Raw genomic sequence first — 26984 nt, 5'->3', positions numbered from 1 at the left:
CTTTTTGAAGGCTTTTTTTTTATCTTGCCTTCCGCCTCCAAAATGAGAGAATTGACAAAAGAATATTGAAATTCATGTGGTTATACGAGCTGTTTCCTCAGTTGTCATAAAATTACGTAACTACAGTAGCTTTCAAATTTGCATAATGCCACCCCTACACCCCCTAAAAAAGACAAAATGCCCATTTTCTTATACGGTTTAACAAATTTATATTGTACCAATATTTACATTAAACATTCCTCAATGGCAAAATAGTAAACATAGCATTCAGGCAACACATTAGCAGAAGTCATCCAGCAAACAACAACTTAGGCATAGCTTGTCAAAAAAATACAAACAAACAAAAAATAAAAACATTTACAGTCAACATCAAACATTTACTGTACAAAACAAAATGTGGATCAAAATAAAGCTCTTGAAACAGAACCGCTTGTTCTCACATTTGCATCAAAAGGAGTTTGTGCTGACAGAGAAGAAAAGGCCTCCCATCCTTGAAGCTAGTAGTCTGTTTTTATCGTTCTTCAAAGGCCTTGACCTGCAGCCAAAGCATTAGATCACTGTTGTTTAAGTCCAAAGCCTGAGTTCATCTCCTTAATAAGTCATGTGGACAGTGCAGGACTCATAGTCTAAGCTAACAGTTAGCGTTCTATATCTACATTTACAATACAGTGCTGGTGTTGCAGCCATACATTGATAAAGCCACATAATAGATCCTTTCATTGTGAAGCCATAGTCCATCTTTACATCAGTTAGAACCAAACTGACGTCTTTGCTTTGGTATGATCAAGAGCTGCAGAGACAGAGAGGAAGAAGACGTGTGAAATTAATATTGTGTTTATTAGACCTGTTGCACAAGTCATAAATTACAATACATATGAATTCTGACTAACATAGCTGCATTGTTTTGTGGTATCTACCTGAGTCATATGCCTCCAGAGATCCATGAAGGGCTGAAGGGGCCCAGGTGACCGAGGTGGCTGAAACAGGGCTGTTGCTGCTGGGATCCATCTCTGCCTTCACCCCCTCGTTCTGTGGGGAGCTTCCTGCATTGGCAGCTGGCTGGTTCTGGTTCCTGACACCAGGCAGCAGCAGAGGATTAAACCTGGGATCCAATGCTGGGTTGTGGGCTGGGTATGAATGGAGCATTGAGTGGTGGTGCCGGGAATGGATATGGGCGTGGGTGTGAGGGTGGTAGATGTCGTGGACATTGGGGTAGCCACTCGTGCTCTGGGGGTTGAGGCTGTAGGTCCAACTGTCTGGGAGGGTAGCTGGAGGTGGGAGGCTGGCCTGGGAGAGCACATGGCTGGCCCACAGAGCTCCATCTGGGTGGTTAAAGGAAACGGGGCTGGAGGAGAAGTCTGGGTGGACTGAGACCGATGGGAGGTGGGGGCTGCTCTGGGATGGATACGTGCTGCTGCTGTTCCAAACAGAGCCACTCGGACTCTCAGAGAGAGAACCACCATCTGAAACAAATAGATTTTAACACTTTAACACCATGATTTCAACATTTCAAGTGAGCCAGTAGGTATTTTACTGTCATATTATTTCAGATTTGCAGCAATTCTTACCTTTCCATAAGCCAGCAGTGGTTGAAGCGGGCTGCTGAGTCACTCTGATTGGCTTGGTCTCGCTGTTGAAGGTGTTGGCCTGACTCAGAGCTCGGGAGAAATGCTCATCTATCACATCCCCAATGTTGCCTTGGAAGTACGTGAACAAAACGCACCGGGAGCTCAAGTACTCTGCTTCTGCTGGTTGAGTACCGTCCTTCAGCTCTGAATCGGACGCCGGTCTGCGGCCTGACTCGCCTCCAGAGCCGTGCTGGAGGCCCTGATCCCTGGAAAGCATCCCTCGTCCTCCACCTTGCTGCTGCTGCTGCTGCTGCTCCATACACTCCTGCATCTTACTGTAAACACTCAGCTTCCTCTGTGGGGAGAGACAGACAGAGATTACCAAACAGATCCAATCTGGAATAAACTACAAGACTTTAAATTCCACAAGATCAGTCAGTTAAATCAACAAAGACTCCTGGTCCAAAATCTATTTATTCAACAAAACTAAACTTTACTTTCAATACTTCATTCTTGAATAATATTCAAACTCTTCATCATCACGTATGAGTAGCTATATTTCATATGGGAGCAGCTTTAAGAGTTGTGTGAAAACGAGCGTCTTTTTTCCCATACCGCATTCCAACTATTTGTAAAGCTCAATGTGCCTCGTCCACATTCCTGAGTGACTGACTGGCTGTCATTACATCACCGTTTGACCACAGGATTAATAGTTCCGTGTCATTACGCCTGACCTGAGGTGAATGCCCAGCCCCAGACTGGAATTTGATCATTCAAAACTGAAGCTGAACTTAAGAGTTTGTGTGTAAAGAAAAAATGAGGTGATGTTCTGAGCAGAAGTCAAAAAGAATTTAGACGAGAGGCTTTTTCCAGCTTCTTTCTGGTAGTCTGGTAGACTACTTAAACATTTCTAGCGGTGCGAAGGCAGCGTATCCAGGCTTGAAATCTCGTCTAGGGCAACAACTTAAATAGATACTGCGATGTTTGCTGTAAAAAATAAAGAACTCATACTTCCTATATCGCATCAGCCCCTATGGCTTCTTCTCAAACCACCAATAACAGTTTTAAAAGTCTAGCAGCTGAAGTTATTCCGTGACAGCGCCCCTCTGTAGCAGCAGAGTTTCAATGCTGAGCGTCTCACCTGTTGTTGTTGCTGATGATGGTGGTGGTTGTAGTAGGTCGCCTTGTACGCCGCTGCAGGGAGGTAGTGCGCTCCATAGCTTTGGTGGTACATCACATCCAGGCAACTCATAGCGACGGAGCGGAGCAGTTAGAAAAAGTGGAGAAAGTCGTAGGGGGAGACGCGCGCACAACACAGCCGAGGGCGACTCTCCTTGAGACTTCAGACGGGTTGTATCCTCCGAGCTATCGGCGCCTCCATATATGCCCAAACGCATACAATAGCCATGTCGTCCAGTTTGCATACAGACAATGCGCCTCCCGCTGTGCGCTCCACCAGCACCACCCGGGGCCACAAAATGGATCAAATCGGTATGAAACACACACACACTGTATCCGAAAAAGAAAGAAAGAAAAAGAAATACAGCCTTTTCTCTGACAAGTTTTAGACCGCTTCTGATTGGGTGAGCATTCCTTTCCCCCTTTCCCTCTTTCTGTTTTGGAGGGGAGTTATATTTAGAGAGGGCTGGGGCCGGTTACGCACGCCCACCGGGGAAGGGCCTGCATGGCCCATCGGAGTTTAGCAAGGCACTAACACAACTATAAGCATCCAGAGATTCTGTTCCCACTGAGGGCACCCATTCATAAAAGTTTTTATGTACTCATACTGTCCTGCAGTATATGCCATAATAAGAGATATAGACGTCTGACCTCAGGATTGTGACGGAGCTCAAGGGCCAAAGCCAGAATTTTGGAAATGTTGGGGGTGAAGCCATACCCAGAAACGTTTGACCTCAAACCAGAATGCCACCCTTTATACAGTTATCCTGACTATTATTATTATTTTTAATTGATTCAGTCCTACATCATTCAACTATCTGTATTTTATTTACATGAAATAGATTAAATTTATTTTTATTGTGTCTGCTGCAAAGAAAGAAAGAGGTACTGTTCAAAGTCAGGTGTGTATTAGTAAAACTATAACCATAACTAGTTGAACTACTTTGGTTTTCACATTTATAATGAAGCTTTAAACTATCTGGTTAGCAACAAATCAAACACAACATTTACAATTCCTGCATATTTAAAGGCTGTTGGGTGTACAAGTTGTTTACCTTTAGCTCCTATGTCTTGGATTTATGACATGTTTTAGAGCAACATAAAAAATGACTGTTCAGGATATTCATCACTGCCATGTTTTGTGTGACTGCTCCCTGTTAGTTTCCCCTCTTTCACTGACACACAGTGATTAACTAAGTTGAACAGTTTGCTGCCACCTGTTGGTGAGCTCACTACAATGAGATTAGTCATCAGTTGGTCCCTAATTCAGTTTTGATGTAAGCCAAAGGGTGGAGGCACTGAAAGCCTTTTCCATTTGCAGCAGGGTTGGGGAAGTGCTGTTAAAATCAACTGCAAGGGTAGAGTTCATTGTTGAACAGGGCGGCCCCTCCCTTAACGCAGAACATGCACACATGTGTATGACCTCACATTTGTGCATAGGGCCACATTTTGAGCAATATATACAAATTGTGCAAGCAAATGTGCAGAAAAAAACAAAACAAAAAAAAACTGCTGAGAGCCCCAATTTCTCAAAAGATGGCCCTGGAACGCATACTGTGTCCCAGTTCCATACAGACAAACTCAAACTGAGTTTGAAAATAAATTGTGCAAATACTGTACACTGGAACTCTATGCCCATTTTCTAGCTGAATTAGAGGACACCATTCAGACGAACATCATAAAGCAAGATAGAAAGAAATTAGACACACTCAATGTCAAATTAGAACATTGCTACCACACAAGCATCATTACGAAATATATACACATCTCAAATATACAGTAAACTGGATCTATGTTTATATTTTTGCAAATGCTTTTTTTTTTTTTTTTACAAAGCATCTTAGACGTGAGGGGCAAAAAAAAGTTTCAGTGGAGGAGGACACCTTAAAGTAAGGAGGAAAGGAAAGGATAGGATAGGATAGGATAGGAAGAACTCTCAGATAAGATCAGTCTTCAAGATTCTTCTAGAACGTGGGTCGCTCTGGCTCTGATAACATTGGCCAGGCCATGCTTGTAAAAGATTTCTTTTTTTTTTTTTTATCTCAAGCAATCTGCCTGGTAAAATAAAGGTAAATAACATTTGGTAGATCATTCCACCATTAAGGAATCACAAACAAGAACAGTCTGGACTGTGACTGTCTAGTGTTCAGGGATGACAATGCTATAGGCAGCATTTCATGGAGGAAGACAATGGCTGAGAAGCAGCATAGAAAGACAAGCTGCTTATCAAGACCACTGGGTCATCTGGCAGGGACAAAAGGTAAAGCTGGCTGTTGTTGACATAGCTTTGACATAAGAAGCTATGCAAGAAAATAACTGGACTAGAAAAAGGTGGTGTATATTTCTATTTATAAGGGGTGTCAGCCATGATCTTTGTGGACAGGGAATGGGATAAGGACGTTTGTCTTAATCCAAGATGTTCATGACTGGAGAATACAGACAGGAAGTGGTGGCTCACCATTGTAGAGACTGCTGATAGGTCCAGCTGATAAGTCTGTGGTTCTGACTGCCCTTGTTTTCTGTCCCATCACTTGCAGGTGCAGCTAATCAACAATTACTCACCAGGGCAGGAAGTGAGAACACACTCAGGTAGGATAACAAAATAAAAGTCTATGATTTAAAAAAAAAACTAAACAAAAACCAAACATTCACACTATTGAAACAAACTATAATAATAATGCAATTATTAAACTAATGCTCACAAAGTATGAAACTACATGCAGGTCTAAAACACTTCAAAAGAAACTAATAATAGAATATCATCCTTCATCTGTGTGACACAATGAGATCAAAAAATCGATCACTTCCATCTCAGTAAAGATGCAGAGCGGGGACTGGAAACTGTGGAAACTGCATTTTTTGACAGACAAAGAGACTGATTGTAAAATCATGCAGAGATGGCAGAGTTTGTCCACATCTCCATCTAGTGTTCCCATGGAGGAAGTTTCATAACTTGCTGTGTGTGTCTGCTGTGGAAGTGGGGCAGTGGAGCACTCAGAGTGATGCCTACAGACAGTGCAGGAAGTATCAAACACACCAATTTATAATGGCATCACATACACATTTTTCACACATGCTCATGCCATCATGCAAACTTGATACCACATAATATAACAGACACAAGCGCTCTGACACAGACGCTGGACCTCAGGGGTTTTCCACCAAACATCTGGAGCAGCCTGTGCCTCCACTCCTCTGTTCCTTAATGAGGCACAGAGATGATTATTAGTGGATGTTTTAGAGGGGAGAATGGAGGGAGGGGAAGGGTATAGGAAAGGAATTAAAGTGGAGTTAGAGAATTGTTTGCTTTTTCATACCCCTCATAGAATGAGGGACACCTCTAGTGCTAATTTATTATGCTCAATAAACTTTTGATCACACAGATTTCAGAGAAACTTCACTCTCCATGAGGGATGATGTTTTGGGGGTAGGCCTACATCCAACCGCAAGAGAAAAAAGAAAGAAAGAAAGAAAAAACAGTGATGTGTCCCAGATCTCTGAGGAAGAATTAGAAAAATAACAGTGAATTCAATTCAATTCGATTTAAAACACTTTATTTGTCCCCAAGGGGCAATTTAAAAGGCATGAGGAGCAGCATCATTAAAAAAAAAGGACAAACAGAATATCAACAACATGAAATCATATAAAATGCTATAGTCAGTATTTTCAGTGACCGTCACAGTCAAAGTGCTCTGTGCTGGTAAAGTGCTGTGTGCTGTGTGCATTCAGTCAGTTGAGGGGCAGTGATGTTGGGACAGGGAGGGGTCAGAGTTCAGGAGCTGGACTGCTGTGGGGACAAATGTGGCCCCACACCTTTGTGTTCTGCAGCGTGGACAGCGCAGCCTGCGGCCTGATGGGAGCCACTCAAACACAGAGTAGAGTGTGTGAGGGGTCATGTAGGATCCTGTGAGCAGTGCGGATTGTTTGTTGGTCACAGAAAGCAGACAGAGCTCTAACAGGGTGTCCAATGATTTTAGAGCAGAATTTGGTGATGCTATGGTATTAGAAAAAGAATTCATCTTTGGTCTCAATTACGCTACATAAAAAGAACACAGACGCTTGCCAGCAAGACTTACATAAGACAAAACATATCAACAATGATCACATAATAGAAATACAGGTAACATCTGCACATCAAGATCCCCTTTACTGTGTCTTGTTGATTATAGAAATGGCAATGGGGATAAAGGAGTAAACGTGTCCGATCTTGCAGGCTGATGGAATAAAACCAGGAGATGAATGAAAATGTTAGGACACTCTCGATGAAGGAGTGGTAAAAGGTCAGTCCAACCCCCCATGTTAATGTGCAATACATTTAGTCAAACTTCCTTTCAGCAAAATGCACAGTAAATGATTTCTAATTAAAAGATCTATCTTTTTCAGCCTTACACTGCACCCCTGATGAGGCAGGTGTGAGATAATGCTGAGTGCTGTTGATGATGATATCTCACACATTAAGCAGAGTGCAGCATCATGAGTTTTTGGGTATGGCTGCTATCATTCTTCTGCCCTGGAGAGAGTCTATAGATTCACACACCTGCCTGCGCTGATTCTCTGGACAACCTAAGGATGTGATGACAATGTTGATGAGGGTGGCCTTATGTTCTTGCACATTAACAGGCATATAAGTGAATGTGGTGTGCATGCAGGGTGTCTTTACTATAGAAAAGTAATGACAGGCAGCTGCAGCTATAAAGCTGCCTTAACTTCTATGCACAGCTTTGCTACGTATATGTTATCTTTAATACTTTTAATTATCCCTGCCTTTTTCCTCCATGACATTGGAATTTGTTAAATTTCAATTCACTATCACTCTGCATCATTTACACTCAAAGGTTTACACATCGTCAGTCACTTTTTAACTTAACTGTGTCTGCTTGTCGGTGGTCGAGTGCAGCAAGTTACCACTGTTTAGGTCCTATTAAAGTTTAGACATGTTGATTTTCTCTAGACTTTATTAAAAGAGCAGCACAGTTGTGGCTCATATTATCCACCATTCAAACTCATAGCAGAGGAAAACTCTATATAAGCCATGATGATGATGATGATGATGATGATGGTGGTGGTGGTGGTGGTGGTGGATTTACTTCCCACTGTCAGGTTTAGGGAGGATGTAGACCCAAATGCAGATGCAAAAACACGAAGTGACAGGCAACAAAAAGGTATTTATTACAGTAAACAAGGTAAAACACAAAAGTCCAACGGAAGAAAATAATAACTAAAAGGTTTACAGGCCTGCATGGACAGGCTCAAAGATCACAAAGTTCAACTGAAAAATAGAAAGTTCAACACAAAAGACAAAAGACTAAGGGCTCACTGGGGAAACTGTAAAACGTAGAGAATCTGCACAGGAGGGACAGGTTGGTGGGGAGGAGCTGAATGATGAGATGAACTGGCAACAGGAGGGTGAAACAGGGGAATATAAATACACAGACAAAGAGAAGGCAATGAGACAGGTGCAACATATTAGGGCAGAGCAGGTGCAAGAGAGAGAAGAAAGAGGGCAGGAAGAAGACCAGGGATATTTCACAATAAAACAGGAACAACTTAAACTAAACCACTAAACATGGAGGGTATGACAATTTATGCAATTTATCACAAGTCAGTAATGTAAAAATGAATGAAACTATCAATAATAAATGATCAAAAGCAACTAAAGGTTGCTTTTTGGAAGTATTTTTTGAGCCTGTTAGACTGTTTTTGAAGCCATTTGAAGCTAATTTGGTACTATAAGTCACCTTTTCAAATAAGAATCTAATCTTCTGAATATGTGAAATAAAATTAAAGGGAATATTAAAACACAGACATTACATTTTGTGCAAATGTGGCATTTCATGATTCATACATGTTCTAATGAAATTATTTGTACCTCTCTATTAAGGAAATCGTATTGATGGTATTCCCTATAAAACAAATATTAAAACACATTTGTGACCAATAACCTAACTAGCAGACTATGTGTAGGATAAATACACAACACTTGCTATATTGATGTGCCCATATATTCAGTGTGGATATCTGGCTGCTGCTGCTGCTGCTGCTGCTGCTGCTGCTGCTGCACAGTAACACTGTATTAGGAGAAACCCTCTTTATTGTGTGTGTCAGAGGTGGGGGAGGGGTGCAGACATTAAAGCCTAATTAAAGAATCATTAGTGCATCTCCAAGTACACGGAGTGATGCAATATGAGTGGATTTTTATTCACTGTCATATCCAGAAAAAAACTCTACTGACTGTACACACAACACTGCTTCTAATTTAAAACTATACCATGAGTCTTGATTTATAATTCAGTTAAAATGAGAGACTGAACAACACGCAGGGATCATTTTGCTCTTTTTACTCTAATGAGAAAAAGACACTCATTTGAAAGTTAATGGAAATCGAATTTCCATGTGAAGCCAAAGGGAAAAAATACTGTTATCAAGGCTTTTTTGTCAAATAGAAACAACGCGCTCTTGCCTCTTCATTATCTCAATGATCTCACATATTCAGTTTTAATTGTTCTAACTATTATTGCACATTTTCTAAATGGAAATGAGCGGTTTAATTGCCAGGACTAGACAAAGAAACATACTTAATTTACAATATGTCTGACAGTCTGTACCCACACCGTCTGTCTGTTAACAAAGTGACCAGTGGTTCCCTGACTCTCCATGCTGACCTTGCTTAAAAAGCAGATAATTGCTTCGTCCATCTTCCAGTTTCAACTCATATTCTGCATGTGTAAAGATAATGGAAACTGCCCAGGCTGCCCAGCAGAAGTTAATGAGATGATGGAGGCTCAAAGACAGGGTCATGTTTATTCACATATATTCACCCCCACCCTCAAATATGCGCTCATCGGGAAGAATTTTCCTCTAAAACAAAAGATGGACATGGATTTACATGTTAAACCTGGAAATCTTCAGCAAATTGGAATATATTGGTTATGCAGGACATTTGTATTTATATTTTTAAGTGTGAAATTAAGCCTACAGGCTCCTTTGCAAAACATCCAGCGCTATCCCTTCCAGCATTTAGACTTTTTTGATGCCTAGTTTAAGCAATGACATGGAGAAGAATGTTGAATTGACTCATATTATCTGTAACAGTAAACTCTCCAGCTGAGCTAAAGAGAGACAATGGAAGCTACTCTATACTGCATTGGGGTGGCTCTGGGGGAGATTTAGTTTTCAGGATGCTGAACAACCTGGTGATACAATCTTTGTTCCATTGACCATTGATAAACCCTAAATACAGATCATGGCTTATAAATTATGTGGTTTTTTTTTTTCTTCATAAGAGATAACTAGGAAATTAAGAACATGCCACAAAACTCTGATTAGTTAGATTTCATTTGCAATAATAATACGCTGTTTATGATGTTTGTTCTCATATTTCATGATTCACTACGGACAACAAAAAAGTTAAAATAACAGGATGTAACCTACTGCATTGAAGATAATAAGAAAGTGTACAGTATAATAAAGAAACAGAGACATTTTCTTATTTTAACAGTAATTATTTAATGCAAAAACAAGATGTTAAATGTTGCTGTGGAAAGGATGCAATTCCTGCTCTCGTCTCAATTTACAAACTCACCTGACCTCCGTGTCCACCTCTCATTACAAACAACACTAACACCACATGGATATCACAGGATTTAGATTGAATTTCCCCTTCAAACTCATCCACTTACTTACTTTTCCGAACATGGCATTCAGATCACAGACACAACACTCATTTCATGCTTCTGCATCAATATCCCTGCATTGCATACTGGATGTGTTTTTCAAACAGTCTGATAAATAAATCTCCCAACTTTGTCTGTTTTCTCCTCACACAACTTCCCAAACCTCCTTTGCAGAGCGAAGGACTCGTCCTCCGTTGCCCTTCCAGTTGTAATGACTCTAATTCCCTAATGCTAATGGTGTGTCTGAGCCTCAGCCCCTGCTGGGATCACTAGCCTATTTCTTGTGGTCACAGCCTGGCCCCAGGGCGAGGAGCTCCGCGTACGGCAGAGACAGAAGAGTGAGAGAGAGAGAAGGAGAGAGAGAGAAAGGGCGATAGAGGGTTGTGGTTTGATGCATGTAGGATCTCCGCTCAGACAGATTGTCCTCCTCGGGCTAAAAGAACCTGTGGATAAAAGAGGGCGTCGTTGAACCATATGTGTGTGTGCCTCGCTGAGTGTGACATCCAAAATTGGCGCCAGAAGCAGATTTAAACAATAACACCTCGCTGTTTGACCTTACTCACAAAACCAACAGCATGTCTGCAAGAATTGTGTGTGTGTGTGTTTGTCTGCACATAATACCTACTGTAAAACACAGCAATGCTGAATCGGCATACCTATATGCGTGTGTGTGAGTGTGCTTTGTGGGAGGCTGAGATGGTTGGGGGTGGCAATGATGATGAGCAAACACTACAGCTCCCTGATGCTGCTCTGCGCCGGTGAGCGCGACCAGATTTGTCCCATGGGCAGAAGTGAGTGGAGTCACTCACTCGATTTATTGGACCATCCAAACTCCCTGGCCTGTGCCTCCCCTGCTGCTATCCCCCTGTCTTCTTCCTTTCCACCCTGTTCCTCTGTGTCCATCTCCTCTCTTAGACACCTGCTGTCTTCCATATGTCCTAACCCCTCCACTTAGTTTGAGAGAAGCATTAATCTTACGTTTTTTTCATTAATGAAAGGACATTTTCGCAGCATAGAGCCATAAAACTAATCCCTGTTACAGTGGCAGTGTTCAACATGTCTCTGAATAGATGCAATGGCACTAAACTCACATCTGGTCTCTGTCCAGGCTTCCCCAATCATCCCAGACCTTTAGAAAACCCTGATAACTCTATCTTCTCCCTGATTTTATTTGTCCTATTGATTCATTCCTCTTTACTTTGGTGTGATTTTGCCCTCTATTCTCATCTCTATTTCATCCCCCTGGTACTCTCTGTGCCCTCCCTGCCTGTTTCTATCTACTTTTCTCCATCTGGGTAGCGCTGAAGTATCCATCCATCAGAGAGAAGAAGTGCAGTTGAAGTCCCGTGCCTCCCATCACAGCCCCTTGTGTTTGCATACAAACATATTTCAGCCTGCTTACATGTCAGTGGCACAGGCAAGGATGTGGCATGTAGTCATATCTTATACCCTATTATGATTCAGGATTTATGCCTGATAAATATGGGAATGAGATACATAACCTGCAGAAGCCTAAGGGGGGTTTGTTGAAATTCTATTGCAAATTACAAAAAAAATAATGGAATCCACAGTTCTGCTGATGTGTGGGTCGAATATTTCCCCCCTGATGTAGTAAAAAAGAAAAAGAAAAAACAAGACAACATTCAGTCAGGGTTATTTGACTGTTTTGTTGTTATGATGAATACAAAGTTGCTGAATCTGAGACATTCTGCAATTTGTCAAGCTAAAGTAGAGCATAAGAGTTGCGAGAGCTGATGTGTTACTGTAATTTATGTGTCTAAAATGCTGTTTATTTTGGTTCTTGCAAATTCATGAGGTTGTTACAAAGAAAAAAAAACTTTATGAGCTTTGGCACAAAACCTTTCCCTTTTTCAGAAAAAACACCCTCAGAGCTGCATGGGCCCAACTCACGCCACAAATGGGTTTATCTGCAGGGGGGAAAAAACAATACAGTTGTTACAACAACAGTCGTTAAGTGACAGGATTAGTGTTATCTGTTTGATGATACCTTAAAGCTGAAAAGCTTGATGTTCTTTATGGCTGCGACTCCCACTGATTGTACAGAGATCTCATTTCACACATGAACGTCTCTGCTGCTGCTGCTGCTGCTGCTGTGTGTCCATACACTCCGTAGTTAGTGCCTTAACATTATACGGCTACTTCCCCCGGGCTAGACCGCACATAAGAGGAGGAGAGATAGAAAGTGGAGAAAGAAGAGGAGAAAGTGATCCAGAAAGACATTTCTTCACATTTTTTAAATTCTATTTTATCAATAACTTTCCTTCATTGAACTTATGCAAACCAGCGTCCACTATCCATTAAAAGGTTTTGCCAATTATATTTTTTCGTTCTTTTTGTTGTTGTTGATTAATTGGTTTTTATTGTATTTTTTTCAAAGTTACACATGACAAAAAACAAAACAGCTGATATCAACATCATCAACAGTGATAGAGGTGATGCACAGATTGAATTCAAACTGGGTGGGTCTCATGTCAAAGCCCTACTGATCACAGACAGAAAAAAAATACACAAATTTGAAATGTGAGAATTGATTTACATTCTGCGGCGATGCAGCACAACCAGAGATAGATACAGGCCTGGTACCTACTGGCCCTCTGGGTGCTTGGGGCTAGATTTATCACCACTGGGGCCCTCTGATGATGAGGACGTTTAGTGGGGGTCCCTGTAGTCCTCCACTGATTAACGTCAAGCATCTTCCCTAATAACCTTAACAAGAACAACGCCTCAGGACGACATGCCAACACGTACTGGCGCACACACACTCCTTGGAGATAGAGAAAAGTGCTAAGGGCTACCCATCCTCCTCTCCTCCTGAAAGTCACCCCTCTCTCGTCTCCTCCATCCATAACTTGGAATCTCTCACTATTTCTGGGATTGGAAACCCCCTCCCACCTTGCCCCTCTCTGCTACCACCCACCACCTCCCTCAGAAAAGACACACATGCACCAAATTGAGTTGGTTACGGTTCAAGAGTTCCATCCCCCTACATAAAGTTGCTCTCAGCATTTATATGAAATAAAACAGCACGTATATGAATAGATTGGGTCTCTCTTCTGCAGATAAAGAGGCAAGGAATGTAATTGACCACAGATTTTATGACATTCGTGAAGCCGTGGGGTGATGTCGGAATCACCCTTTGTGGATTGTTTCCTCATGATAGTTTAGATATTTGTGTCACAGCCAGTAGGCTATATACTGACAACATATTAAGATGGGTAGACTTCTCTCATACACATATATATAAATATCCTATATGCAAAACCCACTTGAAAGAAAGACTAAAAGGCAGGGGAAACCAATTAAAACATCAATTGGATTAAATATAGGCCTAATCTATATGTATAAAATAAATTTAATTCACACAGACTGAACACTTTAAGTGCCCCAACACATAACCTATCAACAGTCAGTCCTACCTAATTTGCTTGCCTAAGCTTATTAAGCAAAGAAACAAGACCTGTCTTTGTTCCCAGTGAAGATTTCTTAACAGTTTTCTGCATTCATGCTGCATTAAAGGACTATAGGAAATTTAGCAATTCTACACTCAATGGACATCAACAATCCAAAATTGCAGACTTAGCCTTCACAATTTCGTTCAAATAGATTTAATTACAAAGGTCCATTTAATTTCGTTATGGCTTTTATAAATTAAAGCTATGTCTCTGTGCTTGTCACTGCCATATGGCATTATTGTTTACTTTATTTGTTGCATACGACGGATCATCATTATATTTAAAATATCATAACAATGAACATAATGGGCTTATGTTTATCATAACATAATAATATATGGACACATTTCGAGCTGTTACTGAACATACAATGACCATGAATAGCTACCTATGAGTTATTATGACTGTCTTGCTTTTCGTGGTTTAAGCTTACACAATACTCCATAGATATCTGGGTCCAAAAATACACATCGGCACTGGGATGGTGTGGTATTCCTCCACACCCACATTCCTAATTTATGGTCTCCAAATGAACATCAACGCAACATGTGTTCGTTTTATATTAGGCAAGAGTTTTCCGATAAGCAAAAGATATTTTACGAGGTACAAGTGAAGGCAGCGTGAGAGTCCCGCCGTGACGTCACGCGGAGCCGTTGATTCAGTCAGCTGAGGGAGGAACTCCGACAACAGAAAAGTGAACCAGGAAACCGAGGCTGCTAAACTGACCTACCGCCCGGTCTGTCGGCTAAACGGCGGCTTTTACGTGAGAATAACACCGTATATCAACACGGGATTTGTATTTGGCATTTGAGTTGATAAAAAAAAAGCAGCGACATGGCTTCCCTATTCAAGAAGAAGACTGTCGACGGTAAGTTTGTTCTGTGTAAAACAGCTAGCTAACTTGTTTTTAGCCCTGCTCTGTTTTTCCATCTCAAATTAGCTTTTCACTTTAAACCCGTTCAACCTGTTCTGGCACTGAGACACCAGTCACACTGCTGGCCGAAGTCTGAAACACGACTAAATGTAGCTCTGGACAAACTGTTCCTGTTGTATATAGCTGAATTACAGCCAGTGTAACTCTGAACGGCAATTATATATGTTCTGGAGCTATAACGTTAATAGTTAGCGGTGTGTAAACGCCAGGTTCATAATATAGGAAGAAGGTGTCTTCCTGTTCTTACTATAGAGCTAAAATGAGGTAATTGTTTCCCACTGACGGAACAGAAATTAGAAACAGTAGCCTTAGCTATCATTAAATGTATGCCCAGACCTTAAATATGTCACCCCTACGAGCAGATCCAACATTTACGTTATTTTTAACTTGTAACGTTAGTAGATTGATTTGTGTTTGTTTTGTTTAGATTGATCAAGTAGCTGTTATTTCTCATTTTCATTTACACGCCAGTTTGTTTGCTGGACATAAAGACTTAACAACAGCTGCCTTCTTGTACTGAGAAAATACAGCCACAGTTTGATAACAAATTGTATATTACCGCAGTGTTGTGCAACCTAAAGGGAAGACTGAGGCTGTCATGGTAGATAATTATACTCTGACAGTCACTGGTGTCAAAACTATGACATGTCCTTCATTCTAAACATTTCAGTGGTTTTTCTCCAAGTATTTAATCTCACAAGGTCAAAATGGAAAACCTTCAGCCTCCTTAGCCTCTCTTTTATTCTAATGAATCAAATCAATTATTCTATTCCCATTACTGGCTACAGTCACTTATAGAACTGGATTTCCAGAGGGGGGGCAGACTAAACTTAACCTCTGCTGGACCCAACCTCAATTTATTTGTGTCGGAAATTTCATAAAAATATGAGATTATATTATCTGCACTGCAGGTTTAAAAATAGGATCTGTTGGTAAAGGTGAATCTTTGCACAGCACCGCCTACCACTCCACCCATCATTGTCATCCCAGTTTCACCCATGCCGATCATCTGCATACTGTACTCACTGTGCTATGTTTCCTCCGCCTCCATGCCAAAGTCACTGTCAGGTCTTCTCAGCTGTCACACTTTGCAGTCCCCCATCCTTTCGCATTCTTGATTTCTCTCATCTCCTGATCCCTGGACGTAGTTTTTTTTTTTTTTCATCGTTGCCCTGAGTGAAGAGATTTAGGTGGTTTGTGGTTATTTGGCGGATGAAGAGGGGGGGTCGACTAGATCACACATATTTGTAGGACGATATCCCTCCCACTTTTAGACGTTGGCGGTACGTCACCTTATACGTATACGTGTGTGTTTCTCACAAGTGGTCCAACACACTGACGTGTCTTAAACTTTATGTTTGCTCAACTTTTAAGACAAAAAGGATTTTTTTTTGTCTTTTGTTCACTTTTTTTTTTTTGGCCTAATTTTATTCTTTTAATTATCCTCCCAATATAACCTTTAACTATGTGAGTCTTCCCAAACAACCAGAATCAGAGAGTTCTTGTTTTGGACACATTCATTGCACCTGTCAGACCTGGAAGACAGACTTTTCCTCTGTTGTTTTCTCTGAGTTTTGTCCCTTTCTTCAATGATAAAGATTTTGTTCTAATATTTCATGTTGATCAGAGTTTTTTGGGGATTTACTTGGGAATTAATTCATTTCCAAGGCTATGTGATAATGCCTAATTAACAAATATCATTATTATGGTTATTTTGGCAGATATTGTGACATGTAGGCCTAATTCCATAGGAACTAATTGCATTTTCACCAAAATGATGTGTTCTCTAGGGCACAGTGCTAATGGTGCTAACAATGCACATTTTACCTTTATCAAGACTAGTACAGCTTCTGCGATTTGGATATTGCACTTTGCCGTATTGTAATTTCAATTATGTTTTGATTAAATGTGCAACCCCATTTATTTCTGCATTTATTTACTCTGCATTGTCACTTGATTTAATGGTTAAGCATTCACTCGATTCACATTTGGACCATATTGTGGATGTGCAAGGGCTAAGAGACACTATATTTTAAAACATCCAGCAATACAGCATTGTTTTCCTTCTTGCTGTCCTGATAGTGTGTATGTGTGTGTGTGTGTGCGTCTTTGTGTGTGGGAGAGACACACAGATTACTTGGCTTGTCTGGCTCTTAGAGGCCACAAATGAATATGAGTGACTTCAGGGTCATACATTGGCTCACATGACTCCACTTTGTGTATGGGTGTGTCAGAGCTGACTCATTATTGGTGAGAGCAGTCCAGGCTTTCCAACAGTTGGCAGTGTCAGAGTGCGCTCTCAATGCGCTGCTGCTGATTACTCTGTGGTATTTTTTTTGTGCTTGTGGGCGCGCACTCAAACATGCTCACTGTTGGGGCTCTGAGTAGATGTTTTAGATTTTTTCCATGCAGCTGACCTAGACCCTGCCCTCTTCTGCACTGCACAAGAAATGTAGTGACATCCAAACTGAAAAACTTCTCATCTTCAGCTGTTCATATTTCACCACATATATAGAACATTGAAAATATATGAGAAAAAAAAAGAAACTGAGGGTGGATTGCCTGTAAACCACATAGAAGAGTAAAAAATGAGAAAAGATGGTATTCCACATTTTTCATATTGTCTATGTGTGTACTCTCTGATTATATTGGGTATGCAAATCATGACGAGTGAGACCAGATCTTAAGGCTGGAGCCGCTTTAACACCTTTCCACAAGCAAAGGTAAAGGGTAAATTTTGACAAAATCGTCTTAGGTGCTCTTCATGTCAAAATAAAAGTGATGTCAAACACGTAGATGAAAGTCGGAGTTCATTTATCAAGTAGGTCTGTATTTGTAAAGTTTTCACCAATCTTTCCTCCGTGATGTTTCTCTCTCTCTACAGACATAATCAAAGAACAATCTAAGGAGTTGCGTGGCACTCAGAGACAGATCACCAGGGACAGAGCAGCGCTGGAGAAACAGGAGAAACAAATGGTGGGACCACACACACACACACACAATGTTTTGGGAGCAAAATATCCTCACTCAAGGCAACTTCATTAGATTTCTGCATATTGCATCAATGCTTTATTAAGACCCCCTGCTCTCCCAACACAGATGCATTACATCCATTTCCTACAGTCTAGGATCGAGCCTGATTGGTTAATAGGTCTAAATGAATAGACATGATAGGTCTGGTATGGTGGCTTTGCTCTGGGCAAGTGAGGCTTCTTACGCACACACTTTTACATTAAAAGGCTATATTCGCAGACGCACACAGTTCTCCTCTCTGAAAGATGAAAGAAACCAGCTGTGTCCTCTCCACTCTGTTGTATTAAGTAAATATCATACAGGACATAATTACCTCCCTGGGGAACCCCATTTTTGTTCCTCATTAAAGCTTTCCACTAATTAGTCTACTTGCTAAAAAAATGCTTTGTTACATGTTCTGAATAAAAGATACTTTCATGAAAATTTGGAAATGACCTATATTTTTTGTTGAGTACAATCATGACTGTCTGTTGCCCACCAACAAATATGCTGTCACCAAACACACACTTGCACATTCACACTGCATAACAATGGCACGGGGCAGAAATGATTCCCCAATGACTCTAGCGCTTTTCAAGTCAGGCTGTTAATTTTCCACATGTTTTTATAGGACTTAATACATTAGAACGACATGGCGAAGAGAAACAGACCTGTCAAGAAACTCCACATTCAGGAAATTAGGCTGTTCATAAGTTCTCTTCCAGCTGGGTAATAGAATTAATGTCTCTTATTAAATTTTTAATGTAAGTCCTCAAAAAATTGGGGCTGTTCATAATGCATGGAAGTTTCCATTACATATCTTTATCAATCACAGTTGGAGTTGAGTTTGCTCAACAGTTTTTCTTTGTTCATTTTTTTATATAATTTTTTAAAACTTGTTTCAGTAGCTATAGGGTCACTGGAAATGTCTGGTTTGTTTTGATTTATCTTGGTTGTTAAACTGATAGCAATTCAATTTTAAACAAGATAGAAAGCATCTTGATAAGTATGACATTTTTTCTTCCTGAAACAGAAGTTGTTGAGAACTCCCAGAAATCTGCAGCGTTTTGGCCCTTGTTAATACATTTAAATCAGCAGGTTACGAACAGGCAAAGCCAAACAGCCACCCAGTTGTTTTCTACATTGTTTCATAGAAGAGCACTCTTTAACCATCATCCCTCCACCTCCTCACTCCTGTTTTGACAGAGCAGTAAATAAGCCACTATAAGCTTCACATCAGCAGCAGTCCCACTGCTCCCACGTCTGACTTATACATGTTAATGCATTCATAGTTTTTCAGATGACAGTGCTGTTGACATTGTTATTGTCACCGTGTGCCTTTTTCCCTCACACAGCTCTAGATTTGTTCCTTCTTGGCATTAATATGATTGTTTTCTCTTTTCACAAGCAGATGCGTACAGACTGAGACAAATGCACCTGTTCTGTTTGTGTGTGTCTGTGTGTGTGTGTGTGTGTGTATGAGAGAGAGACAGGGAGCCAAAGTGTCTATTGCCTTTGCACTATCAAGCATTAATAATTGATTGTTATTTCCTGAAATGGTTGCTTTCAACACACACAAGAAATAAACAAGGCGAGCTGGAGCTGTTGTACGCAGCAGTGCTGAGAGGCTTGGCTAGCTTACTGTAACCTGGAGCTCCACTTTTTTCTCTTGGGATGCTCACACACACTTATACCCAAACACAACATCCTTGTGGGCACCAGTAGATTTTCTGATGTTTACCAAAGCTTAAAGCATGTGTTTTCCAGCGAGTAACATTTGATCCGGACGGCTGAGTTTACTATGTCTATATTTGCAAACACATTGGTCTCTTGGGTTTTTTCTGTGTATGTTTGTTTATCAATGCATAGTCTGTGTACATACTCATATTTTGATCAGTGTTTAGTCACGGACTAAAAAAATTTAACCTGCACCACCTGATAAGTGCATAGGTAAAAGGCACACAGGGATTCTAGGATACACTGAATGTATCAGGCAGCATGGATGCATTATTAAACCAAACAATTATCAAAATACAGAGGCTCCTCTGACAGGTCATGAATGTGTCAAAAGCTTCATCCTCCAACCACACTGACTCTCCAGGATCTCAGCATGTCTGTTGAAACTGTTCACAGTATTTTGTTGTTACAGATGGAAAATAGGTGAAAGTTCCAAGAAATTTTCTAGATATTATTTTGGACAGAAATTTCTCAGTTTTGCACTGTAACCCACAGTGTGGTATTCTTGTAGGATTTGTCTTAGTACACTGGAGCACCTTTACGAAATGAAATGCTTGAAAGCGTACTCTCAGTCAGTTTGTTCCATTTGACATTATGTTTGATTAGCATTGGTACATTTAGCTTCTACTCTTCCTGCTTAGTTTCCTGTCGCAAAATACTGTTCTGATATGTGGACTTTTTTTTGTTAAAAACTGAAATTTACCTCATTAGTTTTACATAGGAACAATCATCTGTATATAATCAATCTCAAGCTTTTTTTCCAGCTGTCAACGATATACACTGCTCTCATCCCAATCTTTCCCTCTACAGGAGGCAGAGATCAAGAAAATGGCAAAGAGTGGTAACCGGGAGGCATGTAAGATCCTTGCCAAGCAGCTGGTCCAGCTGAGGAAGCAGAAAAACCGAACATACGCCGTCAGCTCTAAGGTCACCTCCATGTCAACACAAACAAAGGTCATGAACTCCCAGATGAAGATGGCTGGAGCCATGTCCTCCACAGCCAAGGTAAAATCCAATACCCATTCAGTTCAACTAGTCTGAGGTCAGGTTTTAAAAGGCCAAGCTTACATGAGTTTGTAAGAAGAAAGTCCTACAACAAGCACGGAAATTAGACCTTACAGATATATAGGAAGTGGGCAGCTAGTATTCCTTTGTTGCACAGGCTGCACACATAGAGTAGATTAAGGGTATAGTTGGGTTATTTGACAGGATGTAGTGTGAGGTACTCATACGCAGTCAGTATATTGCTTGGGATAACTTGCATAACCCGAAGCCAAACTACCCGAAATATGATATACTATATATTAATATATAATCATTTTAATACTTAAATATCTAAATGCACATTTGTTATGCACTATTTTCACTTCAAAAGTTTGGTGTGGTCCTGTTTTGAACACAAACTAGTTTGAGTGTTTCTTCAGATCAATGTTTTAGTGTTGCAGTTTAAGTATTAATGTAGGATCTGCTCATATGTGAGTCTTGTATCATTGTTATTAATGAGGTGTGAAAGTAGTAATTGGCCAGGAGCGATGCACTAGACAGAGTCAGACTAGCAAACACAGGCAGGTCAAATATAATTAGGCTTCAGTTAAATGGAGTGTGATAAGGTGGGCGTGCTTATGTGTTAATTGTTTTATATCACATATTTGCAAAACTTGTACATACACAAATGAGCATGTTTTTTTTTGTTTTTTTCCAAGAGACAAAAAACAGTTTTCAGTGGATAGTGCATCATTTTCCACCTACAATTTTGGAAACCATTGGTTAACACAACGTAGAGCAGGATGTCAACTCCAGTAGGAGACAGGGATGTACAGTGTCTTCTCTGATGTGCGGGGCTCAGCAGTGAAAGTAGGCCATGTTTGTGCTGATCTTTCACAGGAAGGAAGGAGATGCATAATTTGTGACAAAGTCTGTGCTGTGTTGTTTCACTACCTAGAATATCTAAATGTGCTAATAAAGGCAGAGCAAGTTAAGCTAATATTTTCTTGAGAATCTTTTTGTAATTAATGTAGAAATCATCAGGATTCGACTTTTTCTAAAACTGGTATGACTGTCCTCTCTATGTGGGTCATATGAGTCAAACTTAACATTTAACCCAAGTAATGTTTTTTTTTTTTAAGTTGTCACCCATCAAAACCAAGACTTAGGTTTGGTTAGAGATGAAAAACTCCTACAAAGTCCAGCATGAGTGAGATGTTGCTTATTTGCAATGCCCCTTTCTCTGTTTATTTGCTCATGACCAGTTCTTTCAGTGTGTGCTTTCTCCTCACTGCAGCTACAAACCTTCAGGTTAATTCTCTGAAAATCTCTCTTTCAATAGACAATGCAAGCAGTGAACAAAAAGATGGATCCACAGAAGACCCTGAAGACCATGCAGGACTTCCAGAAGGAGAACATGAAGATGGGCATGACTGAGGACATGAGTAAGGGGGCACACACACACACACACACACACACACACACACACACACACACACACACACACACACACACACACACACACACACACACACACACACACACTGAAAGGGCTCTGGTTTTTACAGGCTTGCCAAACCCAGATTGTTAGAATTTGTGTGAAGGGTGTGAAGAGTGATATGTTACAGTCTTTGTTTTGACAATTAAAGGAGAAATATAGCAATATGATTTTGTCATACAGTATACATAAAAACAACTTTTTATATTTCATGCACAACTGCCAACATGCAATCACCCATAAATACATATATTTACTAGTTTGGATGTAAAATAGCATGTAAAAAATACTCAAGGCTGCAACTCCCTAAGATCCAGACAGTGACTTAAAATCAATGTGTCTGACTTGCATTTCATTGATCTGTCTGTCCTAATCTCTTTTCCCCCGACTCACTATCTGTCCAGTCAACGACACGTTGGATGAGATCTTTGAGGAGTCTGGTGATGAGGAGGAATCCCAGGACATTGTCAACCAGGTTCTGGATGAAATCGGCATTGAGATCTCAGGAAAGGTGAGAAATTCAAACTGAGAGAGAGACATACCGGTACCTCCCCAGACCTTAATATTTTCCTCCATAACTTTATACTACATACCAATAAAAAATGCTTTAGATATAGCATATGGGCAATTCTAATCTCATTAAACACAAAAAAGAAGTTGAAACCTTAAGTTTTACAGCTGTAAAATGGGATGCACATCCCCCAGCATCCTGAACTCAACAATCAGCACTCCACGTCTTTATACTTGATTGTTAAAATGTGTTCCAGCTGCCACATGGTGGGGCTAGCCTTCAGCTAGTGTTGCAGTGTGTGTAACTGCCAGGCTGACCATCTGCTGTGTGTCTGGCTCCCCCTGGGGGGCTCCATGAGTTATTACCTCTCGAAATACCTCACACAATCCACAAATTGTGCTATAAACAAGCAAGCAGTTGGAGAGAACAAACAGTCAGTCTTCATAAAAACTGTTTTTGTATTTGGAGAGGGTAATTATTTCCTGCAAAATCACAATAAAATCCCATGTAGATATTGGATCAAGTTCTTTCAGCACATCAATAAAGACTTCCTCAACCAACCCTGAAGCTGGAAAGAAGTTACAAGACTCATAAACTATGGTAGTTTGGAAGAGACTAACATAAGCACAACAGCAACCTAGTTCTTTTGTTTTTTTTTATTATCCTTTGGTATATTATGTTTTTAAAAGTTGAAAATGACAAACAGAGAATTACCCAGTGTTTCAGCTAATCCAAAGGTCATTTTACAGTGGATTTATTTTGAATATGGTGGTGAGTGCCAGGTTGATGCGACAGCTAACTTTTCATTGCAGCACAAAAAATATCACTTTTTTCAATTAGACAACAGAACATTTTAAAGTAGAGATTCAAGAAAGCTGGAAAGTTAAGTCTTTACTTCTTGTAAAGGAAGGTTGTACAAAATATAATATGTATAACTGACATCCACTTCTGTTTTAAGTGTAGGTCAGCTATAGTAAGGGCCATCACACATTATTTATGCAGCATGAATTGTTATGTTGAGTTAAACTAATAGTTTTCCATTATAATTGATAGTAATTATGATCAGGTCCTCTAGATTTGGCTTTGGAGTAGCAGTACACAGCTGTGCGCAGCAGGCAGTCTTACAAGTACCCAGCTTTGTGTTAAGTTTGAGTTAAGTGTGCCTGCTAATGGGATTTCTCTGCCCATGTGCATTTCCAGATGGTGAGAGCTCCAGCTGCAGGAAAGAGCCTCCCCGGAGCCGCCGCCTCCTCCTCCAAAGCCGGCATCTCTGACGACGAGATCGAGAGACAGCTCCGAGCGTTGGGAGTGGACTAATTGCCGTCTTTGTATTAATGTTCACATCGAGGGCCAGTGCAACATTAATACTAATTTACACAGACTCTACCATGGTTCAAATGCTACAGGTGTAACAAAAGGTGCACACCAACACCAACACACACACATCAAGATGTACATTAACACTTACATATTCTCACATTCATGGCAGGTACAGATCATGAACGCAGAACATCTGGTCTATTTATGCACAAGTAATATTTATTACAACATCAGAGTGGCCACAGCCTGAAGGTGGACCTGTAATAGATGCTTGACCTGAGGAACCACCTACACCACCCATCTCTGCCTTTGTAAGGGCTACAGTGACTTATGATTGATGGTACACGGTCATTAAGAAGAGCCTAGTGGTTGTCAGTAAACAGATTGAACTCATATTAATCCTACTCCTATTTTGTTACCTCCTATCGTTTTTGGCAATTGCTCATTTAAAAACCATCAGATTTAATTTCTCTCTCAGGCAAAAAATATCCTCATGAAAAGCAACTTTTCTGTTATTTTATGGGTGAAACTCTGTTAATTGATTCCTTTGTCACCATCAAAGTACAGCAGACAGGACACTCATTCACTCTACCATGCAAGCAGAAAGAAAATGCATCATCACACAGCAGTTAACTGTCTGTACACAAATTAGACAAATAGATCATTAATTATCATGTTTTGAAAATCTAGCTAGTGAAGACAGACACATGCATGTAAAATGACTTACTGACATTGATGCCTCCGGGGTGAGGTTAACGCCTTTACTTTACTTGCATGATATGTTGAGCAGATTGATCTGAGTGCAAACTGGCTAGCATCTAATTAGCACCACAGAAGTTTTAGTACTATATAGACTGTGGGACAAAACTTAACCAAATACAATTTAAGAGTCATGGAAGACTGGCATATCAAAGAGTTTTGAATCGATTGTTTGATACTACTGAGTAATCAAATGAGTTTTTTTGGCTTCTTGGTTGTTGCTTGCTATCTGATTGTGTATTTTATATTGGACTTGGGATTTACACAGCGATTGTGGGATGGCACTGGTCCTGCGGTCTCTCTTCTCTTTCAGCTGCTATGCAGTTACTGTCATTTGTTGTTTTAAGCTGCCTCACTCAACGGACACACACACACACACACAGACGCACACTACACCAGTGCGGCAAAATGATGGAAGTCTCTGCTAAAATGACACTGTGATCCGAGAGATGTTCTCTCTTGTGCAGAGCTGAAGCGGGTTCCTCTATACAGTGATTTGTTTATGTCATCCAGCTTCAGGCATTCTGAGAGTGACAAAGACATCTGCTCATATTATTAATCGTTTCTTTCTCTGTCCTTGATTTCCACACTGATTCGCATTGCCAAGATAAATCCAAATTGTTTAATGCATGTATCTGACATGCTCAATTTACAATTTCTTTGTTTGTTCTTTGGTTTGCAAGTCAGTCATACCTCTACCTTCTAACACTTTCTTGTGATATTGTGAGCAGAAACAGATGTTGGCATTGTGTGCTGTTCTGTTCGAAAGTTTCTTCTTTTTTAAAAATGTACAATATGTATACTCATCTTTTTTTTCTTCCTTGTCATTGGAAAGTGGTTAATGGCTTTTATAAGGAATAAAGTTTCTTCAGGTACAATGTGGTGATTGTGCAGTTTTATGATCACTTTAAAGGACCATGCCACATACCGGTATACACACTTTGGCTTTTTCGGAGACTTTTTCAATTTTTGATGTATATTTTTTGATTTTCAAATACTGTGTATTTTATGCAACCAGTCAATCGACATCATCTCTTTAACAACTGCAGATTCAAATACACATACCACCAAGTGAAATCATTGGAGTAAAGCAGTGTACATGATAAAATCAGTTTGCAATAAATGAATGAATGAATTATAGAGTTACGTAATAGACATCCATATGATGCAATGGGAAAATAATATAAATACATATGCCAAATCACTAGTATGATTTTTCAAAAGACACTGGAATTAACACTGACTCAGATGAGGATTTTACATTTACTTCTGCAAAATGTAATAACACATGTACAGTACATAACAATTTAGGAGAAACACCACCACAAATACATTTGGGATTGAAGAGTGTAGCTTCTCATAGTAGTAAAGCTCTGGGCCTCTTTGGCATCCCTAGCTTTATCATATGACTTTCCACTGTGCAGCCTCAGAAACGTGGCAATCGACAAACCCTGCTGCATTTATTTCCCCTGACAGCAGTCCAGACAGACAGCTGTACATGAATCACAGAAACTGCCTGTTTCTGAATTAAAGTGTCTTCTGGCTTTATTCATGAATCCCCAGAGACACCCACGTGAATCGTACAGCTCATGATGAACACCTGAACTCACTCTCTCTCCACATGTATGTATTCATAGAGTAATATAACGACATCACTATAAATGAGAGATGGCACAGGAGGTCGTCATAAAACAGTATTTATTGTTTGGCAGACATGAGTTGAACTGATTTAACTTTCAGTATCTGAAACAATTTCATAAAATAAGTGCACATTTTTACACTAACCAGGTATGTCTTTGGCATATTTATATTTTCAATCAAGTTAAATAAAGGCACTGTCTGACACTCTTGTAAGACACATTTTCATTGATTAGTTTTTTAAGCCCTTCCAGGCACCAGTTTGTGGTAGCTGATATAAGAGTAATGTCAAGGCTCTGATTCTTCACTTTACTAAGATCAGTCATCACAACCAGGTCAGATTTGTAACCTGCCCATGTTCTTCTTTGTACGACAGTTTGTCAAGGCAGCAGCAACAAAACCATCAACAAATATGAGAAATGAAATCTGTCTTACAACAGGGAAACAATAGAGTTCAGATCCATTTGACAAAAAAGTTTGACATATTCCTGACTCCAGAGCATCAATCAAATACTTTGTAAGTAGATCAGCATAATATATTACATCTCAAATAAATAGGTTAATGTGAAACCTTCAATATATTAATGTCTCAAGCATCACAACATTCATTTAAATAACTCATAACTGAACATTTTTCATAAGACAGTGACGGTTAAAAAAAGAGGTCACAGAGGTATCAGCCCTAATGCACAAACACA

General features: G+C 40.1%; 2 protein-coding genes across 2 annotated transcripts; one reads left to right on the top strand and one right to left on the bottom strand.

The window, feature by feature from the left end:
- Positions 1-206: 206 nt before the first annotated feature.
- On the bottom strand, positions 207-3158 carry vgll3 (vestigial-like family member 3). Its single transcript, XM_083996509.1, has 4 exons — positions 2710-3158; positions 1569-1923; positions 918-1463; positions 207-790 (listed from the first exon to the last, which is right to left on the bottom strand). Exons 1-4 carry the CDS (start codon positions 2818-2820, stop codon positions 750-752), a joined length of 1053 nt encoding a protein of 350 aa, XP_083852635.1. The 5' UTR covers positions 2821-3158; the 3' UTR covers positions 207-749.
- An 11367-nt stretch (positions 3159-14525) lies between these two features.
- On the top strand, positions 14526-25511 carry chmp2ba (charged multivesicular body protein 2Ba). Its single transcript, XM_083996631.1, has 6 exons — positions 14526-14761; positions 17712-17803; positions 20387-20581; positions 21903-22005; positions 22463-22569; positions 23770-25511. The coding sequence occupies exons 1-6, from the start codon at positions 14728-14730 to the stop codon at positions 23884-23886; spliced, it is 648 nt and encodes a 215-aa protein (XP_083852757.1). The 5' UTR covers positions 14526-14727; the 3' UTR covers positions 23887-25511.
- The last annotated feature ends 1473 nt before the right edge of the window (positions 25512-26984 follow it).

Source organism: Trachurus trachurus, assembly GCF_905171665.1.
Source record: "Trachurus trachurus genome assembly, chromosome: 21".
In the NCBI taxonomy this organism is placed as follows: domain Eukaryota; kingdom Metazoa; phylum Chordata; class Actinopteri; order Carangiformes; family Carangidae; genus Trachurus; species Trachurus trachurus.
This window is presented reverse-complemented; position numbering and strand designations above follow the sequence as displayed.

What these genes read in the sequence shown, in the direction of transcription:
- vgll3 (XM_083996509.1), bottom strand. Translation starts at nt 2,820, where the DNA reads ATGAGTTGCCTGGATGTGATGTACCACCAAAGCTATGGAGCGCACTAC. An exon ending in ATCATCAGCAACAACAACAG is followed by an intron (nt 1,924 to 2,709) that starts GTGAGACGCTCA and finishes CTCTCCCCACAG; the next exon opens with AGGAAGCTGAGTGTTTACAG. An exon ending in TCTGGAGGCATATGACTCAG is followed by an intron (nt 791 to 917) that starts GTAGATACCACA and finishes CTGTCTCTGCAG; the next exon opens with CTCTTGATCATACCAAAGCA.
- chmp2ba (XM_083996631.1), top strand. Translation starts at nt 14,728, where the DNA reads ATGGCTTCCCTATTCAAGAAGAAGACTGTCGACG. An exon ending in AGAAACAGGAGAAACAAATG is followed by an intron (nt 17,804 to 20,386) that starts GTGGGACCACAC and finishes TTCCCTCTACAG; the next exon opens with GAGGCAGAGATCAAGAAAAT. An exon ending in GCATTGAGATCTCAGGAAAG is followed by an intron (nt 22,570 to 23,769) that starts GTGAGAAATTCA and finishes GTGCATTTCCAG; the next exon opens with ATGGTGAGAGCTCCAGCTGC.